At 38.5% G+C, this 23,756-nt stretch overlaps 2 protein-coding genes across 4 annotated transcripts in view; one reads left to right on the top strand and one right to left on the bottom strand.

Moving 5' to 3' along the window:
- ARSK (arylsulfatase family member K) overlaps positions 1–23,756 on the bottom strand; it is a 42,434-nt gene that overhangs the window by 18,032 nt on the left and 646 nt on the right. For 2 of the 3 annotated variants that reach the window (XM_079917647.1, XM_079917648.1), the window contains exons 2-3: positions 16,267–16,396; positions 9,933–10,092 (exon numbers count right to left, since the gene is read on the bottom strand). In XM_079917647.1, the coding sequence (XP_079773773.1) occupies positions 9,933–10,092; positions 16,267–16,396 (290 nt within the window). Of the gene's footprint in view, positions 1–9,932; positions 10,093–10,291; positions 10,350–16,266; positions 16,397–23,756 lie in introns of those variants that run through there. The other variant, XM_079917649.1, reaches the window with a different exon arrangement.
- Positions 21,576–23,756, top strand: part of SKIC3 (SKI3 subunit of superkiller complex) — an 88,862-nt gene continuing 86,681 nt past the window's right edge. The window contains exon 1 of the mRNA XM_079917643.1: positions 21,576–21,853. The gene's annotated coding sequence lies outside the window, so the exon portion shown is untranslated. The remainder of the gene's footprint in view (positions 21,854–23,756) is intronic.

The raw sequence follows: 23,756 nt of genomic DNA, 5'->3' as shown, positions 1-23,756 counted from the left end.
TTTAGCTGGTAATTTAAAAGCTAAATGATTTGATCAATTAAATTTCTGTAAATATTTTATCTAACTGCTTCATAAGTATGTAGTAGTACCACTACTTTTTCCTCAATAATGTATGTATTTTTTTAACATCTTTATTGGAGTATAATTGCTTTACAATGTTGTGTTATTTTCTGATGTATAACAAAGTGAATCAGCTTACATATACATATATCCCCATATTATGTAAGTATTTTTAGTTGGCATAATTGTTTAGGAAGAACTCTTGGACATTTCTAAGAAGCCTGTTTTTGTGTTTTGGTTGAGGCAAACACCTCTGAAGTGCCCTATCAATTAAGAAAAGAGCTTAAAAAATTCAGATACCCACATGAAAATGAAGACTATTTTATATTAAAACATAATACTCCATATAAGGGAAGTTTCAAACCACACAAAATGACTAATGGCTTATAGATGAACTAAGTAGAACTTTTATCTGCCTTTTGAAGACAGGTAAATAAATTTAAGCAACCATAATAAAAATATAATTTTTCATAGTTGATATTCAATATATTTTGATAAAAACAATGAAAACTAGAATCTCAGCAGAATTGCATCTAACAGATTTTAATTAATTCTATCTAACAAATAGAAAATCCTAAAATCGTAAGTTTTGTAAAATTTATCATACTACCAAACAATGTAAATGTTGCTTAAGTCACTGCTGAATGAGAGAACTACATGTGGCTATTATCGGAGCTACTGCAGAGGAGTGAAATGCTAGGGGTTTATCACACCAGCAGTACTTGCGGTAGAGCTCTAGGATTTTGTGATAAGCAGAAATAGGTTACTGAGATTCACACAGGATGTTTAGGAACCAAAGTGCTTTCTTTTCAACGAAGAAGTGTTACGTGGGAAAATATGGCTGAGAAATTATTGCAGGAAGCAAGAAAATTACAAGAAAGCTTGTAATACAACCTAACTAGTTGTCCGGTGTGATATTGTGATTTATAATAAAAAATATACATTTGGTCTTCTTCCCTGATTCTGGTCCAGAGTTCCTAAAATCCTCAGATTTTCTAAGTGAAAGACACAAAGGTGTCTTCTGTTATGTTAATGAGGTTACTTTTGGGCTGGTTGCCAGAACCAAAGGAGAGATTAGAGGGCTGAAACTTTTAGTCCCACCCCACTGACCTCCGGGGAAGGAGGAGGCTGGAGAGGGAATGGAAATTGAGTTCAATCACCAGTGGTCAATGATTTAATCAATCATGCCTGCGTAATGGAGCCTCTATAAAACCCAGAAAAGGAGCGGACTGGGGAGGGGTGGGAGAGTGGCACCGCCTTAGGTGAGGGTAGGGAAGCATCATGCCCTTTCCCCATGCATCTCTTCCATTTGGCTGTTCCTGAGTTATAGCCTTTTATAATAAACTGGTAGTCTAGTAAGTGAAATGTTTCACCGAGTTCTGTGAGCCACTCTAGCAAATTAATTGAACCCAAGGAAGAGGTCATGGGACCCTCTGATTTTATAGCTGGTCAGTCAGAATCATAGGTGACAACCTGGACTTGTGATTTGCATCTGAAGTGGGGGAGTGAGGGCAGTCTTGTAGGACTGGGCCCTTAACCTGTGGAGTTCAGTTGAATTGAAGGACATCCACTTGGTGTCCAGAGAGTTGGTAGTGTGTGGAAACCACCCCACACAATGGAATTGGGTGCAGAAACCCTAATTGGTGATCAGAGCCTTTACCAGGCTTTGGATTAACTCAAGTATAGACTATTGTTCTGACTGTGCTAACCAAACTACTCAGTTCACCTTACAAGGCAGTCATGAGTGAGTCTAGAACATCTCAAGGAAAGATCTTGCCTTGAAAGATGGCTATATTGAACCCAGATTACCATCTTTTTTTTTTTTTTTTTTTTTTTTTTTTGCGGTACGCGGGCCTCTCACTGCTGCGGCCTCTCCCGTTGCAGAGCACAGGCTCCGGACGCACAGGCTCAGGGGCCATGGCTCACGGGCCCCACTGCTCCGCGGCATATGGGATCTTCCCAGACCGGGGCATGAACCCGTGTCCCCTGCATCTGCAGGTGGACTCCCAACCACTGCACCACCAGGGAAGCCCCAGATTACCATCTTTTGCCACAGCAATGAGTAAGTGTGATTTCATTTAATCTTTCTGGCAAGGTTATGCCCCTTTCCTTTCTTTGTTTTTTTTTTTTTTAAATTCTTTGTTTCTGAGATTCTTTTAGCCCAGGTTGGTTCCCTTAAGGGTAAAAAGGCTCAAATCAACTTAATTTTGGCCTGGTCTTACCATTATGGCTAATTTCAAACTTAGTTTCACTTTTGTCCTCTCACTAAATAACACGTGATTTACCCTTCTTTCTTAGTGGCATCTTCTTTTGTCTATTCCTGAGTGTGTGGGCTTTTGGCATGATTGCCATAACTGCTGGTAGTGAAGTAGAGTATAACAAATGCTTTCGGCATTACTGGGGCAGCAGAAACAGGATTATGGTTGAAGGTAAAGGTGCCTCTCATAATTTTCCCTTTTAACTCTTTCTGGCTATTCCAAGAATCTTGAGTAAGCTAGCTGATCAAGAGGGTAATACTTTGATTAGCTGACCCATGTTCAAGCATTGTGCCTAAGTGTAAAATTAAAATTTACTTCGTTATAACTCAAAAACATTTAGCACTTTTTAGATATTCAATACATATTAATAGTTATAATCAATGATGATTCTCTCTTCTACTCTCACTACTCCCTGGGCCAACCCAATCCTCCTGGGCCATTGTTAAGTGTATGTAGTATAAGCAGTAGGTGCTCCAGGAGCTGCAATTCTCAGCTCAAAGTCCCTTTTCCCAGCCCAAATTTCTCCTGGCCAGTAACACTAATGAGGAAAATCGGGAAAGAGAATGTGAATATGCAGCCTCATAGTCGATGACAATTACTGTGACAGAAAGCTAACTTAAAATTATAATTCTCTCTACTAAACAACGAATGTCTCCATCCCTTTTTTTCTTTTTTTTTTTTTTTTTTTGCGGTACGCGGGCCTCTCACTGTTGTGGCCTCTCCCGTTGCGGAGCACAGGCTCCGGAAGCGCAGGCTCAGCGGCCATGGCCCACGGGCCCAGCTGCTCCGCAGCATGTGGGATCTTCCCAGACCGGGGCACGAACCCATGTCCCCTGCATCGGCAGGCGGACTCTCAACCACTGTGCCACCAGGGAAGCCCTCCATCCCTCTTTAACCAGGTCAAACTGTTGCACCAGGAAACATTATCTTTTGACCATGTGCTTAGACCTACTTTTTATTACTGTTCAGTGTTGTCTTCCCCTACCCGCTACCCACCATTACTTGCTATACAACCTCCTCCAAATATAACTTTTCTAATTAGTTGGTCACAGGGGTATTTTGAATAAATTTCTTTCCATTCCATTTCTATGTACTTTGTCTGAAATATTAAGAGTACGGCTTCAATCAGGACAATAAACAAGGGCTTGTGTTAATGGGGAGGAACCAAAACTACCTGTGGTTTAGATACTTTGATTCATTGGCTCCTCTCATTATAAATTTACCCTGTTACTTGCAAATAGACACAAACATACACTGTATAGTTTCCTATATGCCAGCATTTCTCAAAGTGTGGCTCAGGGATCTCTGGGACGTACCCGAGAGGCTTTCAGGAGGTCCACAAGGTCAAAACTATTGTCATAAAGATAGTAAGACATCATTTTTTGACTTTTTCACTCTCCTGCTCTCATGAGTGTACAGTGGTGGAGACCACTGTAACGAAGCCTCAGGTGGGAGTTTGGATGTGGAGTACCCCTATCTCAAAGGAAATTGTTCTCTATAAACTTAGGCTTCACTGTGTCATTTTGTGCATATATACTAAGTGCCCCTCCTAAGTGGTCCAAGGTTTACTTTACCTCTTTGTAGAAATGTAAGAGAGGCTTCTCTTCTCAAAGGGACACAAAAGTAACCACATGTTTCTGATAAAGGCATTCACAATTGGCTATACCTTGTCTTACCTCTCTCTGAGGTCCAGTTCCTTATATCTTTGCTATTTCAAGCAGCATCAGCATCACCTGAGAGCTTGTTAAATATGCAGAATCTAGAGCCCCATCCCAGACCCACTGAATTGGGAAGGGCATTTAATAAGACGCCCAGGTGATCTGCATGCATGTTACATTTTGAGATGCACCACTCCACATAACAGTGTAAGAATTTTTATGCAAAAAAGCCTCAATTTTTAGAGAAGATCATTAAAATAGCTTCCACAGTAGCCCATGAATAGGAGAATTATTCTACCTTGGATCGATTCCAGAAAATGGCTAAATGCACTATCCAGCAATCAGCAATTTTATTCTTTTTAAAAGCAAAATCTCCTCCTAATATAAATGGCATATAAAACTAACATGTTAGCAACGAATTATTGCATAAATTTGTATCTATGCCATTGCTTTGTGGGTTTTCTGTGCCAATGTGCCGAACCCCACTGCTGCAGTATTGGAGACAATCAGCTCACAGGTAGCACCAGGTGAATTTACATAGGGACTATAACATTTGAAAAAGTATCATACATTAAAATTGATGAGAACATAACAGTTTTCTTTCAAAATGAATTAGGAGTGTCGACTTAAACCTTCAGCTTCCTAAGATTACTAAATAATTCAACTACCTCAGACTTTAAGAGTTATGTGCAAATGGATCCCTTTCACACAAAGAATCATTGTTCTCGATGGGACTTTAACAGCTAATGTGTCTCAGATAAGTCTCTTGCATGGAAAAATTACAGTTCTGAATCATGCCCTTGCAAATTTCACTATCGGCCTGATAAATTCGGTAAGAGAAAATGGAATCCATATTCATTCCCATTAAATGTTCTCTCAAAGCTGAGAAACACACTGTTTTTTAAGGGACTCACAAGGCTGTCATCTATCTTTACATATATGATCACTCACAAAAAGTCTGTTTTAATTGAATGAATAACAATTGTTATTCATTCTGTGTCTTATATTTTATTATATATTTATTGTAAATATATGCAATTATATATTATAAAATTATATAATAGTAAATAAATTTCAAACAAAAGGTTTGTTTTGCATGAGTGTGTGTGTGGGTACTCAGGGGTTTCATGGACTTCAGGTTATGAACTCCCATTTAGCCATTTCCTAGCCTGCTAGTGAATTCATCACTGTTGGAACATCAATATTTCAAACTTTGAGTTCTAGGTGACAGTGACTGTAGCCCTTAACAGAGTATTTGCTGCAGTTTGGTTTTAAATAAAGGCAGGCTTTTTGATTTAATTCAAGAAAGAGTTATTGAATGTCTGCCATGTACAAGGCATTGTGCTAGGCTGAACTTGAGGTGACTCCCTTAGCTACCAAAACGATACTACCTCCTCATATGCACTCAGGCATAAACTCCTACTACTATACTTTAAAAAATAAAGGCCCATTTGCTACCTTGTGGAAAAAGCAATTGTGATGAAATAGTTTGGTTATGATTATAACTCCAATGGTTTAGATCACATTGACTTCTTTTACATCGCATAAGGGGAAGATTCTTGTTACACTTTTAAAGTAATTTAATATATCAACTTAAGCAACTCTAACATTTAAAATTTTTTGTAAGCTTTTGCTTTTCAGTATTATACAGAAAATACAACCTGGACAAAATGTCATTATATCTGAAAGATAAAGTGGGTGGATTATCCCCCAGTAAATCTTTCATTAGTAATTAACCAAACAGTCACTGCATTGAATATGTTACCATGTCCATAGCCCTTGCCGAAGAGGTGACCCAGATGACCACACTGTGTAGGATTTAATTCTTCTCCTATCCTGTCCACTGGCCAGGGGTGCACACCCAACCTAAGGACCAGATCCTTGGGTCCTTAACCTGGTCAGTGATTATGATGGAGTCTGGGATGAAATATGTGTTGGGCCTATCATCCTTGTTTACAGAATTTGAATTTGGAAAGGAAAAACAGGTGACTGGCAATTACCTAGAATGCAGCTATAAGGTAGAGAACGTCACTAAAAGGAGATGGAGTTTGAGTCAAAAAGCGTCATGCAGGTCAAAGTTCTAGTTGGAAATGATGTAGCTGAGAAAAGACCCAGAGAGGAGACAAGCAACTCATAAATTATGTTAATGACAGAGAACCAGGATAAAGTTTTCCTAACTCCTGCAACTGAGGTCCTTAAAGTTGTATTAGAATCAGAATTATTGGGCTTCCCTGCTGGGGCAGTGGTTGGGAATCCACCTGCCAATGCAGGGGACACGGGTTTGAACCCTGGTCTGGGAAGATCCCACATGCCGCAGAGCATCTAGGCTCGCAAGCCACAACTACTGAGCCTGCGCTCTAGAGCCCGCGAGCCACAACTACTGAAGCCCGTGCGCCTAGAGCCCGTGCTCCGCAACAAGAGAAGCCACCACAGTGAGAGGCCCGGTGCACCGCAACAAAGAGTAGCCCCCGCTCGCTGCAATTACAGAAAGCCCGAGCACAGCAACAAAGACCCAACACAGCCAAAAATAAATAAAATAATAAAAAAAAGAATCAGAATTATTCCCAGTTCCATCTCCTGAGATTAGTATAAGTACAGCCTCTGTTCTTAGACGGATAATCCAAATTCCTTTTCACTGCATAATTAGTCTTTTGGTAAATCTGCAAATTGTTCCTTTACCTACTAATAGATATTAAGTGTTCAATGTATGTTTCTGAATATATGACTCTACCAAGCCTACGAAGATACATAGTGACTTTTTGGAAATATTTTACCTTAAACCTAATGCAGTGCCTAGTAGGTAGTAAGAGCCTAATAATGATAGACATCATTATTCTCTAGGTCACTTTGATCAAAGAAATTCATTTAAACTGGTTAACTTTCATGGTAATGGAGGTATGAATGACATGTGTGAATTATTTAAAATCTCTTAGGTAACTAAAACTTGGCAAGTTAGCTCAGTGAGTTACTGGACATGGTGCAACTAAGACAGCCAAGTCGTGGATATGACATGTTTTCCAAACCACTTGCCCTTGGTGGGGGGAGCGGGGAGAGGAGGCAGAATTTCCCTTTGTGCCTTTTTTTTTTTTTTTAATCTTTATTGGAGTATAATTGCTTCACAATACTGTATTAGTTTCTGTTGCACACCAAAGTGAAACAGCCATATGCATACACATGTCCCCATCTCCCCTCCCTCTTGAGCCTCCCTCCCATCCTTCCTATGCCACCCCTCTAGGTCATCTCAAAGCACTGAGTGGATCTCCCTGTGCTATGCTGCTGCTTCCCACCAGCCAACTATTTTACATTCGGTAGTGTATATATGTTAATGCTACTCTCACTTTGCCCCAGCTTCACCCTCCCACCCCACATCCTCAAGTCCATTCTCTATGTCTTACCTCTTTATTCCTGCTCTGCAACTAGGTTCATCAGTACTATTTTTCTTTTTTTTTAGATTCCATATATATGTGTTAGCATATGGTATTTGTTTTTCTCTTGCTGACTTACTTCACTCTGTATGACAGACTCTAGGTCCATCCACCTCACTACAAATAACTCAATTTCGTTTCTTTTTATGGCTGAGTAATATTCCATTGTATATATGTGCCATATCTTCCTTATCCATTCATCTGTTGATGGACATTTAGGTTGGTTCCATGTCCTGGCTATTGTAAATAGTGCTACAATGCTTTGTGTGGGTTTTTTGTTTGTTTGTTTTTGTGGTACACGGGCCTCTCACTGTTGTGGCCTCTCCTGTTGTGGAGCACAGGCTCTGGACGCGCAGGCTCAGCGGCCATGGCTCACGAGCCCAGCCGCTCCATGGCATGTGGGATCCTCCTGGACCAGGGCACGAACCCGTGTCCCCTGCATCGGCAGGCAGACTCTCAACCACTGCGCCACTAGGGAAGCCCAGGAAGAATCTTTAGAGTCATCTAGAGTAAGCTAATTTGATTAAACTGGGATCCTGAGTAGATAAATAACTTGCCCTGGTCTTATAGTTGTTAGTAAGTGGCATTTTTTTAAAAAATAAATTTATTTATTATTTTTGGCTGTGTTGGGTCTTCGTTGCTGTGCACGGGCTTTCTCTAGTTGCAGTGAGCGGGGGCTACTCTTCGTTGTGGTGCGCAGGCTTATCGCGGTGGCTTCTCTTGTTGTGGAGCACAGGCTCTAGAGCGCGCGGGCTTCAGTAGATGCGGCACGTGGGCTCAGTAGTTGTGGCTCACAGGCTTAGTTGCTCCGCGGCATGTGGGATCTTCCCGGATCAGGGCTTGAACCCATGTCCCCTGCATTGGCAGGTGGATTCTTAACCACTGCACCACCAGGGACGCCAGTAAGTGGCATCTTAATGAGTAGTACCACCAGCACTTGTTTAACAGTTGTCTGGAAGAAACAAGCGTGTAGCCCTTAAAGTTCCCAGTCTGGTGCAACATAGTATATATGGTAAGGGACACACAGCTGGACTATGTCCTTAAACTGGTAAAAGAAGAAAGCATCATTTGATGTTGAAAAAAATACAGATGGAGAATTGTAGTAGTAAACTAAAGGGACTTGTAATTCTGGCTGAAAATATAAACAGGTTCAAAAATGGCTAATTTCAGTGGTAAAGGTAGCTCAAAATTATAAAAACGTGTTTTGAGAGTCAGTCTATCAAAAACATTGAATTCATCTATTTGATATTGAGAGACCTTTTTTTTCTGAGACCCATCTTTAAACTTGCACAGAAAAATCTGAAAGATAACGTGCTGTAATTCATATAACCTTTGCAGACATGCTATTAACAGCAGCCTTGACCTATCTGTCAGTCAAATGACTATGTGGGTACATATAGCACTAATACAAATAGTCTTGATAGCTTATTTAAGCTTCCTAAGCTCAGGTGAGACAGTAAGTAAAGTGAAAATATGCTACAGCAATTATTATACTGAAAACCATCTTTGATTTCCCAAATGTCAACGTTTAAGTGGCTCTTTTCCTTTTAACCCAGGTGAGATAGAATATCAATGTTTATCAAATAATAAGTTGTAACTTTTTATTCCGTTCATTCATTCATTAAACAAATATTTAATTGTGTACCTACAACGTACAGGCACTACGTTGGAAGTGGGAATAAAGTAGTGAGAAAGAGAAACAGGGTCTGTGCCCTCCAAGAATTATTATCCCACTGAGGAATAAAACTCAGATCATATTTTAACCATCTCACACAGACAGTGATAGTGATATGCAATACAAGGCATTCAACCTTAGATTCTTTTTATTATTGGACTGACTGAGAAAACAAAGAAAGAAAACAATTTCAAATAGGATAATATGAATAGTTGTATCTTACTTTGGATTAACCTTACTTTCCAAAAAAGTAGAAGGATTTTAAAGAGAAACTGGTGAAACTTTGTGAAATGAGCACATATTATTTCATTTAATGCTCACAACAAAGAAATTAAACTTCAGTTAGCTTAGATAATATTCCCAAGATTATACTACAAGTTAGTAGTAAACAGAGAAACTAGGATTCAAAAGTAGACAATCTGATTCTAGATCTCTACTCTTATTCCCTATGCTTAGTTGCCTAATTTTCGAGGACTGAGTAAAATGAAAGAAAAAAAAAGTTACAATAGAATAAAGTTGGGGAGAACTGAAAAAAGCAAGTAGCAAGAAGATTATGGTCTTTAGAACAAATTGTAAAGTGAGTAATAAAGTAGCCGTTGTATAACTAAATCAAAATAAATCATGGACTAAACAATTTTATAGACCTTTAATATTTAAGAAAAACAAAATTACTAGCATATAATTTCAATATTTTAAGAAGATTAAACAAAGCTAAAGATTTAGCCAAATTAACACAATCTAGGGATTAAGAGATTTACATTCACCTTTGTGGAGAAATAAAAGAAGTCAAAAAGGGTACATGTATGTATTATAGCAGTGGGCTGCCTGTTAGAATCATTTTTATTTTATTTTTTACCTGATGGAGTGATGCCCTGAAATATAGTCCAGTTTTCCAAATTTTTGTGTTCGGTAGCCATGCTTCTCCATGACATCCATCCATGTTGTATAATTTGGATCTAAGCCCTTAAAGTTATTCCAAGATTCTGTTAAGTGAGTGAAGAGGCCACTCCACATTGCTGGGGGAAAAAAATGGGATCAGTGTAAATAAAGCTTAACAATTCGTTTTAATGATTAAGACAATTATACCGAGAGAAAAGAGACTGACTACTAGTTTAGAGCTTGTGCTCTGCAACAAGATATATCTGCATTAAGTGTTTTACCTAACATTTTTGATTGTTACCTCGTTTTATCAAGGGGAAAAGTGAAATGAATTACTATTTCCATTTTACAGGTGAGTCTCTAAGGCTTGCAGCAGCGGTCCCCAACCTTTTTGGCACCAAGGACCAGTTTCGTGGAAGACAATTTTTCTGCAGACTGGGGAGGGGGGGATGGTTTTGGGATGATTCAAGTGCATTACATTTATTGTGCACTTTATTTCTATTATTATTACATTGTAATATATAATGAAATAATTATACAACTCACCATAATGCAGAATCAGTGGGAACCCTGAGCTTGTTTTCACTTGCCATTCACTGATAGGGTTTTGATATGTCTTCAAGCAATTGTTTTATTATGGTCTCTGTTTAGTCAAACCTCTCTGCTAATGATAATCTGCATTTGCAGCCACTCCCCAGCACTAGCATCACCGCCTCCGCTCCACCTCAGATCATCAGGCATTAGATTCTCGTAAGGATTGCACAACCTAGACCCCTCACATGCGCAGTTCACAGTAGGGTTCACACTCCTATGAGAATCTAATGCAGCTGCTGATCTGACAGGAGGTGGAGCGCAGGTGGTAATGCAAGAGATGTGGGGTGGCTGTAAATACAGATGAAGCTTCGCTTGCTCATCCACCACTCACCTGCTGTGCAGCCCAATTCCTAACAGGTCACAGACCAGTACCCGTCTGTGGCCCGGGGGTTGGGGACCCCTGGCTTACAGGTTAAGTTGTTTAAGGTAAATAAATGGAATTAAATATAAAGCTTGTCTGACTTGAGTCATAAAAATAATCACTAAGTATTTGTTGGTTAATTTTCCAAGTTGGTCAAATGAAGTACAGATCTCATTTCCCAAAAATCCTCAAGGCTTTTCCCTATTTCTTGTCTATATACTGGCATGCCACAAAAAACTTACGTGTTCTATGTTTTCTCTCTCATTTTCTACAGCTATCATTGTTTAGTCAATAAATCTTTTTTTTTCAAATATTAACATACCTAAAGGGAGAAATAGATAGCAATACAATAATACTAGGGGACTTCAACAGCAGATAGATCTTCCAGACAGAAAACCAATAAGGAAACACTGGACTTAACCTACATGTTAGAACAGATGGAATTAAGATTTTCAGTACATTCCATCCAAAAGCAAAAGAAAGTACATTCTTCTCAAGTGCACATGGAACATTCTCCAGGAAGATCATATGTTAGGACACAAAACAAGTCTTCATAAATTTAAAAAGACTGAAATCATATCAAGCATCTTTTCTGACCACAATGATATGAAACTAGAATCAGTTATAAGAAGAAAACTGGAAAATTGACAAATATATGGAGTTTAAACAACATGTTCCTGAACAACCAATGGGCCAAAGAAGAAATCAAAAGAGAGGTCAAAAAAATATCTTGAGACAAATGAAAATAGAAATACAACATAGCAAAACAAATGGCATGCAGAAAAAGCAGTTCTAAGAGGGAAGTTCACAACTTTAAGTGCCTACATTATAAAAAAGAAATAGCTTAAATAAACAACCTAACTTTATATCTCAAGGATCTAGGAAAAGAAGAACAAACTAAGCCCAAAGTTAGTAGAAGAAAGGAAATAACAAAGATCAGAGTGGAAATAAATAGAGACTAAAAAGACAATAGAAAAGATCAATAAAACTAAGAGTTGTTGGGGCTTCCTTTGTGGTAAAGAATCCGCCTTACAATGCAGGGGACGTGGTTTTGATCCCTGGTCAGGGAACTAAGATCCCACATGCTGCAGGGCAACTAAGCCCGTGAGCCACAACTACTGAGCTCGTGCACCTCAATGAGAGAGCCTGCATGCCGCAAACTATAGAGCCCATGCACCCTGGACTCTGCACGCCACAACCAGAGAGAGAAAATCCTGCACACCACAACTAGAGAGAAGCCCGCGTGCCAAGACAAAGAGCTCGTGCCACAACGAAAATCCCACACACCTCCAGTGAAGACACCACGTGCCACAACTAAGATGCAGCCAAACAAACAAACAAAAAAACTAAGAGTTGTTTTTTTTTTAAAATAAAATGGACAAATCCTTAGTTAGACTTTCCAAGAAAAAAACAAGGGGACTCAAATAAAATTAGGAATTAAAGAGGAGACATTACAACTGATACCACAGAAAGACAAAGGATCATAAGAGACTAACTACCATGAACAATTATACTAACAAATTGGAAGAATTGGATACGTTCCTAGAAATGTAAAACCTACCAAGATTGAATCATGAAGAAATAGAAAAGCTGAACAGACCAATTATGAGTAAGGAGATTGAATCGGTAATCAAAAACCTCCCAATGAAGAAATGTCCAGGACCAGATGGCTTCACTGGTGCATTCTATCAAACATTTAAAGCAGAATTAAAACTAATCCTTCTGGGGCTTCCCTGGTGGTGCAGTGGTTAAGAATCCGCCTGCCAATGCAGGGGACGTGGATTTGATCCCTGATCCAGGAAGATCCCACATGCCGCAGAGCAAATAAGCCTGTGCTCCACAACTACTGAGCCTGTGCTCTAGAGCCCACGAGCCACAACTACTGAAGCCTGTGTGCCTAGAGCCCATGCTCCTCAACAAGAGAAGCCACCACAATGAGAAGCCTGCACACCTCAACGAAGAGTAACCCCCGCTGGACGCAACTAGAGAAAGCCCACGTGCAGCAACGAAGACCCAACACAGCCAAAAATAAATTAATTAAACAAATTTTAAAGAATAAGCCAAAGAGGTACATTTAAAAAAGAAAACAATCCTTCTCAAACTCTTCCAGAAAAGAGAAGATGAGGAAACATTTCCAAACTCATGAGGCCAGCAATACCATGATAGCAAAACAAGACAAGGACACTACAAGAAAAGGAAATTATAGGCCAAGATCTGTGATGAACACAGATAAAAATTCTCAACAAAATATTAGCAAACCTAATTTAACAATACTTTGAAAGAATCGTACATCATGATCAATTGGGATTTACTCCAGGAAGGCAAAGATGGTTCAACATCTGCAAATCTATCAATGTGATATACCACATTAGTAAAATGAGGGATAAAAAAAAAAATATGATCATCTCAATAGATGCAGAAAAAGCCTTTGACAAATTTTAGCATTCATTCATGTGGGATTAATTGAGAGATTAGGATTGACATATATACACTACCATGTGTAAAAAAGATAGCTAGTGGGAACCTGCTGTATAGCACAGGGAGCTCAGCTCAGTGCTCTGTGATGATGTAGATAGGTGGAATGGGGGAGGAGTGGGAGGAAGGTCCAAGAGGGAGGGGATATATGTATACATATAGCTGATTCACTCCCTTGTACAGCAGAAACTAACACAACATTGTGAAGCAACTATACTCCAATTAAAAAAAACCTCTTGAAAAACTGGGTATAGAAGGAATATATAGAAGCCCACAGCTAACATCATATTCAATGGTAAAAAGCTAAAAGTTTTTCCTCTAAGATCAGAAACGAGACAAGGGTGCCCACTCTCAGCACTCTTATTCAACACAGTTCTAGAAATCCTAGCCTGAGCAGTTAAGCAAGAAAAAGAAATAAAAGGCATCCAAATCAGAAAAGAATAAGTAAAATTGTCCCTATTTGCAGAAACATGATATTATATATAGAAAACCAAAAAGACTTTACCAAAAAACTGTTAGAACTAATCAATACGTTTAGTAAAGTTGCAGGATATAAAATCAATATGCAAAAATCAGTTGCATTTCTATATACTAATGATGAACTACCAGAAAAAATTACCCAAAAAATCCATTTACGATTGTATAAAAAAGAATAAAATACTAACGAATAAATTTAACCAAGGAGATGAAAGATCTGTACACTAAAAACTTTAAGACACTGATGACAGAAACTGAAGAATATACAAGTAAATGAAAAAATAGAAAGCAAAGATGAGGAACTAGTCAGTAGCAAATGTGTGAATACTTATGTGTACTAACCTAGATTGCTGATTGAGACCAAATGAAATTTTTAGTGAAGAGATGTTGCATCTTAGTGTATTTGCTGTGTCTTATCTGATTTATCTGCACACCTTGTCTACCTGTGTGCCTTTATAATTCAGTATAAGCATCCCTTCAGTACTTTAGCCTCCTCTGCTTTGTGCAGATAGAGTGTGGAGTTTTTCTTTATGTTATCTCATTCCACTTGCTCAATAAAGAATAAAAACTTAACTTCATACCTGCTTTCATTAATTGTTATAATTATTTCCTAAAATGTCTGTTTCAGATTCTGAAAACCTGGTGATCAGGCAGATAGCAGGTCCTTACTGATTGCGGGTTGACTATGGCATTTATCATGCGTTCAGCAGTTATGTTGCTGTTGGGGACACAAGTGTTAATAAGGCCCCAGTGTTTGGAGCTTAGCTTTGGTAGTTACCTCATTGTTGGTTTTTTGGGAGGTAGCATTATGGCTGTATATTGGGGACAGATTGCCAGAAGTGTTATGTGGATGCACATAAGCTTAATCTGACTGGTTCAACTCATGGAAATGTTCTTATTTTCTCTAGAATGTGGTGTATACCTTAAACTAATACAGTGTTATATGTCAATTACATCTCGGTAAAACTGGAAAGAAATCCCTTTCCTTTTCCCTTTTCTGTGTACACACATGGCAGGGTTGAATTCTTTTCTCATCTAACAAAATGCTTTCTTTTTGAGGAGTGGAATGGGGCATTACCCGGCTTTGAATCCCGATGATGCTAGTTACTGAGTGACCTTTGATAAGTTATTTAACCTTTCAGTACTTTAGTTTTCATCTGCAAAATGGGGATAATAACAATATCTACTTTGTGAAAATGTGGGGAATTATATAAATTAAGACATGTAAGGCAGTTATATTGCCAGGCACATGGTAAGAATGCAATAAATGTTAGTTTTTATTACTATTATTCCTTCTCTTTGTTCAAACTCTCCAAAATATACTTCTTCCAGAAAAAGCATCACCTAACATTTTTGAAACCTTTAGAGTTCATTGAGCACTTTTTAAAATCCATTATCTCATTTGATGCTGGGAACAACACTGTGGGGGACACAGCACATACAGTGTTCTGTAGATAAAGAAACTGAGGGACTTGCTTGACGTGGTCCATTGAGGATTGGAATCCAGACATCACCTCACCCTGGTCCATTGCTCATTCCACTTGCTCAATAAAGAATAAAAACATTAACAAACATGTTTTTAATATACCTGGTCCTTCACTATTGAAATATTTAAAATAGAGTTTAGGTTTCCTTTAATCATTGGTGATTATATAGTTGATGGTGCTGAAAATGTAGGTGAAAGAACTTGTGACTCAAATCACAGAGAATATGATGTCAGGAACTTATGGACAAAAGAAGATTGTTGGGTGCTATTTATGAGTTCCAAAGCAAACGATCATAAATTAGAGGAGAAAGAAAACAACTCTATCAGACAATAGAATTTATAAAAATGTCAATTTTCCCCGATTTTTCAGTTAGTCATGGCTTAATATCACTGTTATTTTGCCATTAAAACTATGCCTATTTGTTAAATTACTGTAATAAAAGTGAACAATTAAATTTGGGATAGAAGTGAATTGAAACTGAAGAGAAAAAATATGTAATCTGAAATAATACAGAAAAATCCAGATACATCTGAAAAGTTCTAACGACTTTGTGGTATACTTGGAAGTCTCCTCCCAGCTCCCTATCTCTTACTAAAAAATTTCCTTGGAAATAGAACTCTTCAAGCAAATATGAGCATTTCCTAATTTGCCTGGATAGCCAAAAGATTTTTTGTCACCAATCCTAAGGGAAATGAAACAATAATACTTGAACTAAATACCAATTTAGGTGATAAAATTCCTATTCTTAAAAAACCCCAATACCCAATACATACCTTATAACACACATCGCATATATTAAAATTTTTTTATTAGATGCCAAATATGACTTACTATCCTATTTGGGGGTATAATTTTTTAAATTGTGAAAACATTTTCAGCATGGGACCACTTCCAGTAATATTAAAGCATGCTCATACCTGCGCGCGATGGGCAGCAGATCGGAGAGTTTGTGTAGGCATTCAGAAAGGACGTGCCATGTGCTTTCATGAAGCTGATAAAAGGAAGTTTCACTACCTGACTCCCTGGATAAAATGTTAGCCTTCCATCCTGGAATAAAGAAATTTAATTACCATTGATTACATCACAAAAGAAAATAATTTCCTTTAATTTTAACCATAAAATTCACAAATAGCAAAAGACTTCAATATGATCCTAAGAATCCTCAAAAGATAAAAATGGGTAGAGAAACTGTTATCATTCTCTGATTCATAATATTGAGAATTCAATGTAGTGTGACATTTGTGTGTGTGTTTTTTTTTTTTTGCGGTACGCGGGCCTCTCACTGTTGTGGCCTCTTCTGTTGCGGAGCACAGGCTCCGGACGCGCAGGCCCAGCGGCCATGGCTCACGGGCCCAGCCGCTCTGCGGCATGTGGGATCTTCCCGAACCGGGGCACGAACCTGTGTCCCCTGCATCAGCAGGCGGACTCTCAACCACTGCGCCACCAGGGAAGCCCTGTGGTGTGACATTTGGATCCATTTGAATATAGTAAATAAATTAAAGGAACTTCCTGGAAGGTTTCTTTTGGGGGATGATGGACTGAGTGAACCAATGTTTATTGAGTATTTAGTATGTGCCAGGCACTGTGAAAGATCTAGAGATACAATGGTGAATAAAAACAGAGTCCTGGCCTCATGAAGCTTACAGTCTAGTAGGGGAGGCAAAAAACATACTCGTAAATAAACTACGAATAATTACAAGTTACTGTGATATGTGCTTTGAGAAAAACCTAAGATACAGAATAACAAGGGAGACCTACTTTGATACAGGGAAGGCTTCTCTGGGAAGTGAGACCTAAAGAATGAGAAGAATCAGCCATTCAAATAACTTAAGGGACATGTAAAGTTAGAGATACCTTCAGGACTTAAGTGGAGATAACAACTAAGCAGCTAGAGAAATGAGCCTGAAGATTGGAAGACATGTTTGGGTTGGAGATACGTATTTTGGAATCGAATTGGGAATTGAAGAACTCTTCTTGGTAAAGAGCAAAAAGAGAAAAAAGGATGTTCCAGTCCTGGAGTTATATCTATTGTATGTTTTCAATGTAATTGTAAATAAACAGTTTAAAAGTGAACCAATCCAAAATACGGGATATACATAAATCTTTGAGATGTCTGAGATTTCCAAATGGATATATAAATTAGGCTGTAGGGTACAGACAGGAATCTGGAGCTCAGAGAATTTTATCCTGGTGAAATAAGTCTTTAACATATTCATGGTATTGAAAAGTGTGAGACTGACTCCTTTAAGACTCCTTTAAGGGAGAGAGTGAAAAGAGAGGAAAGAAAGGAACCCTGAGGAGTCCGAATAAGAGGAGAAGGCAGCATGGGAAACTGAGAAAGAATGGCCAGTGAGGGAGGAAGATATCAGTAGACTGAGTCTCATGAAAGCTGAGAGAAGACAGTGTGTCAAGAAAGGGTAATAGCTGTGTTGAGAGGGTGTGTAAAAGAAGGCCAGAAAATGCACACTGGAATTAGTAGGATGGAGATAGTTGGTAATGCTGACAAGAGCACTTCCAATGGAGTTGTAGGGATGGACACCTAAAGCAGACAGGGAAAAGAGAATGGGAGGTGACATGGTGAAAAAACCTCTTCTAAGTAGTTGTTTTTGCAAAGCAAAACAGAAAAATGGGATGGATGTTAGAGAGAGTTAGCTGGAGGATAAATGTGGAATTAAGGTCAGGTTTTTTTAAAGATGGGGAATATTAGAGCATGCTTGTATGTTGAAATAAATACCACTTCTAGCAGGAGTAATCACTGAATGCTAAGCAAACTTAGCTTCCTGAATGATGAGCTAGGGAGCCTAAGACAAAAGTGCATAAGAATTTTGTTAAATTCATAAATTCAAACTCTCAGAAACATCCTCGTAAATCCCAAATGCCTAGATGTATTATTCCTACAATCTTTTGGATATGGGGGATAATAACTATTTGTGGCCACTGGCCATTCTAGACAACCCAGCCACTCAGGTTCATCTAGCTGGAGGGATGCAGCACATAGTCATGTGGCAGAAGCACTGCAATGATTCAAACAGTGAGGCTTGGACTCCAAGTCCTGCAGGCTAGGTTCAAATGGGTGTAACGACCACTGCAAATGGCTACAGCAGCATATCTATAACTCATGTTAGCAATTTCTTGGCTCATTTCTATGACTGGTACAAGGACTTCATCTGCATTGAAAGCAGGCAAGAAAGCAGGGATCTTTAAAGTGCAGAGCAGCAGGGATAGCAAATGGCAGAGGGGATAACTGCCTCACTTGGGGAAGTTTCTAACGTGGAATGTGTGAAAGGTGGTCCACGTAAAGATTACTGCCTAAGATACATAAGGCACTCCACAATATTTAGTGAATTAAATGAAACGAGTCTTTAATCCAGAGCTGTTCAATTTACAAAAGGCAAATTTAATATGTTCAGAATTCAACAGTGTACTTTTGCAAAGCTTAATAAACCTGGGTTAAGTACATCAGTGGAAAGATTTGTATTTGATTAGGTTCTTAGAAAATATTTAAATTATGCTACACATATTCTCAATGTCAAAAGCATACCAATACTCTAAACAAAGATCAAAATTACTATATTATTAGAGAAAATATTAAACATTTCTAGAAGTTTTGGTTTTTTAACCTCATGTAGTTTTTACACACTAGCAAATACTTTAAAAAATAGACTAAAACTGGTACCACTGCTCATGGTATCAATGGGAGGTGGTCCACATAATAATTAATTCTGAACTGAAATGGATCTTAATATGGTTAGCTGATAAAAACACAGAGAAAGTTAAGTCTTCCATAGTGTGGTACTGTGGTTCACAATGGATAGTCAGGCATAGGTCAAACTATAGTTCTATCACATTTAGTTGGGAGAGGAAGTCTTACAGAATGGCTTTCAGAATAACTTCCATAATTTAACAATAGCCCATTTCAATTTTCTCAAGGTCATTCCTACAGTTCAAAACAAATACAGTACTCTAACAGTGGGCATTTAAAAAAGAAAAAGAGGCCCACTAATTGGCTTTCTGCATAAAAGTGGCAAAAATGATACCAATTGCCTTAATTTCTGAATTTTGCTATTATTCTGGACTCTCGTGGGTCCAGGCATTTTCCCCCTTGGGATGGATGAGCTTTTTGTGTAGGTATGATTTTGTGATCTGGATTGCTCCTTCTAGAACCATGACTTGGTTCTCAGTTCCTCATCATTCTGGGCCAGGGAAAACCAGTGAAGTTTAGATTTCAAGACATCATTCTAATGAAAGAATGTAACAGTAACTTTAACTGTCTAGATGTATTATCAAGCAAGACTGTTAAGAGCATGCTTTTCAGATCTGTTCACCAGACTGAATGAGATCCTCACTAGACTCTGGTATACAGTCCTGTGCCCACCTCCCACTCCTGAAACCTCACCCAAACTAAAAACAATGCAGGTGCAGGGGTGGAAGGAGGGAGGCAGAGAGGATGCTTGTGCCCTTTAAGACCCAGGCAGAGGTGCTTATTTTCTCTTTTTTAAAAAAGGGTTTAAGATGTAATTCACACATCATAAAACCCATTTAATTTGTACAATTCAATGTTTTTTAGTATATTCAGAGAGTTGTGCAACCATCACCATAATCAATTTTAGAACATTTCCATCATGTATTCCTTGTATCCCTTAGCCACCACCTGCTAATCCTCCCATTTTCCCAAACCCTAGGTAATTGCTGACCTGTCTCTACTTTCTGTCTCTGTAGATTTGCTTTCTCTGGACAGACGGAATCATGCAATATGTGGCCCTTTGTAAGTAGCTTCTTTCTCTTAGCATAACAATTTCTAGGTTCATCCACACTGCAGCATGTTATCAGTACTGCATTTGTTTTTTTTATTATTGAATAATATTACTAAATTTTATTTATCCTTTTACCAGCTGGTGTATATTTGGGTTGTTTTCAATTTTTGTCAGTATTAACATTCATGTACAAGTTTTTGTGTGGACATATGTTTTTATTTCTCTTGGATATATACCTCGAAGTGGATTGCTGGATCATATGGTAACTCACATTTAGCATTTTAGGAATTGCTAAACTGTTTTCCAAAGTGGCTGCACCATTTACATTCCCACCAGTAGCGTATGAGTGTTGCAATTCTCCCATATTCTCGTGACCCTAGTTATTGTCTCCTTTTATTTTTCTTAATAAATTTATTTATTTATTTTTGGCTGCGTTGAGTTTTCGTTGCTGCGCGCGGGCTTTCTCTAGTTGCAGTGAGTGGGGGCTACTCTTCGTTGTGGTGCGCGGGCTTCTCATTGCGGTGGCTTCTCTTGTTGTGGAGCATGGGCTGTAGGCACGCAGGCTTCAGTAGTTGTGGCACGTGGGCTCAGCAGTTGTGGCTCGTGGGCTCTAGAGCGCAGGCTCAGTAGTTTTGGCACACAGGCTTAGTTGCTCCGTGGCATGTGGGATCTTCCCAGACCAGGGCTCTAGGCATGTGGGATCTTCCCAGACCAGGGCTCGTAACCCGTGTCCCCTGCATTGGCAGACGGACTCTTAACCACTGCGCCACCAGGTAAGCCCTATTGTCTCTTTTTGATTATAGTCTCTTTTTGATTATAGTCATCTTAGTGGGCGTGAATTGGTATCTCATTGTGGTTTTGATCTGCATTTCCCTAATGACTAATGATGTTGACTATCTTTTCATGTGCTTATTGACCATTTGCATATCTTCTTTGGAGAACTGTCTTTTCAGATCCTTTGCCCAGTTTTTAATTGCCTAATCCAGAGTCACGAAGATTTGCCCCTATGTTTTCTTCTAAGGGTTTTATAATTTTAGCTTTTATGTTTCATTCATCAATTCATTTTGAGTTACTTTTTGAAAATGGTGTGAGGCATTTTGCATGTGGATAGTCAGTTTTCCCAGCATTATCTGTTGAAAAGACTATTCTTTCCCCATTAAATGGTCTTTGCACCCTTACTGAAAAACCAACTGACTATAAACCTGAGAGTTTATTTCTCTACTTTCAATTCTATTCTGTTGATTTATATGTCTATCTATTGTTATGCCAGTAACACACTATCTTGATTACTGTAGTTTATGGTAAGTTCTCAAAGTAGAAAGTTTAAGTCCTCCAATTTTGTTCTCAGGTATTCTGGGTCCCTTGAATATCCACATGACTTTTAAGATGGGTTTCTCTGTTTCTGCAAAAACATCATAGGGATTTTTATAGAGATTGCATTGAATCTGTAGATCAATTTGATGATTATTACTATATTAACAATATTAAATCTGATTTCAGTATAAGAATTGAACTTCTTTGGTTAGATTTAATCCTAAGTATTTCATTTTTTGGATGCTATTTTATTTTTACTTTAAAAAAATATTTATTTATTTATTTGGCTGTGCCAGGTCTCAGTTGCAGCATGTGGGATCCTCGTTGCTGCGTGCAGGATCTTTAGTTGCAGCGTGTGGGATCTAGTTCCCTGACCAGGGATTGAACCCGGGCCCCCTGCATTGGGAGCATGGACTCTTAGCCACTGGACCACCAGGTAAGTCCCTGGATGCTATTTTAAATTGAATTGTTTTCTTAATTTTACTTTTAGTTTGTTCATCAATCAAGTGTATAAAAATACAACTGATTTTTGTATATTGATCTTACATCCTACAGCCTTGCTAGACTAACTTATTAGTTCTAGGATTTTGTAGTAGATTTCCTAGGATTTTCTTTATACAAGATTATGTTAGGTGCAAATAGAGATACTTTTAATTTTTCCTTTCTAATCTAGATGACTTTTATTTCATTTTCTTGTCTAATTTCCTGTCTAAAACCTCCAGCATAATTGCAATAAACATAGTGAGAACAGATAGGCTTGTCTTGTTCCTGATCTTTGGGAGAAAACATTGTCTTTTATAGTTAAGTATAACATTAGCTGTGGATTTTTTGCAGATGTTCTTTGTTTTTAAATACATTTTTATTTATTTATTTATTTATTTATGGCTGTGTTGGGTCTTGGTTGCTGTGCATGGGCTTTCTCTAGTTGCGGTGAGCGGGGGCTACTCTTCATTGCAGTGTGCCGGCTTCTCACTGCGGTGGCTTCTCTTGTTGCGGAGCGCAGGCTCTAGGCGTGTGGGCTTCAGTAGTTGCAGCACGCAGGCTCAGTAGTTGTGGCTTACGGGCTCTAGAGCGCAGGCTCAGTAGTTGTGGCGCATGGGCTTAGTTGCTCCGTGGCATGTGGGATCTTCCCGGACCAGGGCTCGAACCCGTGTCCCCTGCATTGGCAGGCGGATTCTTAACCACTGCGCCACCAGGGAAGCCCTGTAGATGTTCTTAATCAGAATGAAAAAATTCTCTTCTATTTCTACTTGGTTGAGTGCTTTTATCATGAAGTGTTATTGAACTTTGTCAAATGCTGTTTCTGCATCTATTGATATGATCACGTGTTTTTTGCCCTTCATTCAATTAACGTGGTCTACTACACTGACTGATTTTCAGATATTAAACCCACCTTACATTTCAGGGATAAATCACACTTAGTCATGGTGTATAACCCTTTCTATATATTGCTGAATTTGATTTGTTTGTATTTTTTCAGGATCCTTTCTTTTATATTCATAAGGTATCAGTCTGCATACAATATTTGTATACACAAATATATAAAAATCTATGTGCTTATACTATACTAAAAAATAAACCAAATATTTCAGTCATCTTCAGAAGTTTCTAGGATGTTTTGATGCACCACCCAGGTTCCCTTTTAGAGTGAAAGATTGCCTCTGCTGAAGAGAGTTGTCGTGCCCAAAATGGTGCCTCATTCTGGGAGCATTCCACAAGTAATGGCCATCCAACATGAGGGTACAAAGGCTTGGTCTCCTCACCACAAACGGAAACAGTTCTGAAGCATCATACTAGTTTGAGAACTACCCACAAGATCAGCTGAGGCCTCCAGTGAGACAGTGACAAAACTCAACTTCTCTCTGCACAGTCCTGCTTTCTTCCTTTCCCTTTGATCTCATGAGTACTCCCTAATAAACCTCTTTCATGTTACTCTCCAATATTGCCTGTTTCCTAAGTTTAGATAATCATAAAGATTACTTTAATATTCTCAGCAAACCCTATGGGTATATCCAGATTATGTAACTTTAATAATCACGGGTTAATCTATGAGGAAAGGCAATATAACATAATGATTAAAAGCACTCTTTGGTGCCAGACATGCTTAACACCAATAATCTATGTGACCACAGTAACACCCAGTCATAAAAAACTAATATTATAACTAGTAACCAAACATTTGTCCAAGCATTAGGTTTAATATCATGGATAATACTAAAAGTATCAGGTAATGTTGACAGTAGTATTCTTTTTAGTTGATGGCTTGGGAGAGTTACAAAAACTGTTTAAGTTTGGGATTAAACAGCAACCACAACAACACACATACACACACATACACA

Source organism: Stenella coeruleoalba (assembly GCF_951394435.1).
Source record: "Stenella coeruleoalba genome assembly, chromosome: 3".
Classification (NCBI taxonomy): Eukaryota; Metazoa; Chordata; class Mammalia; order Artiodactyla; family Delphinidae; genus Stenella; species Stenella coeruleoalba.
Note: the sequence above shows the minus strand (reverse complement) of the source record. Positions and strands in the feature narration are given on the sequence as shown.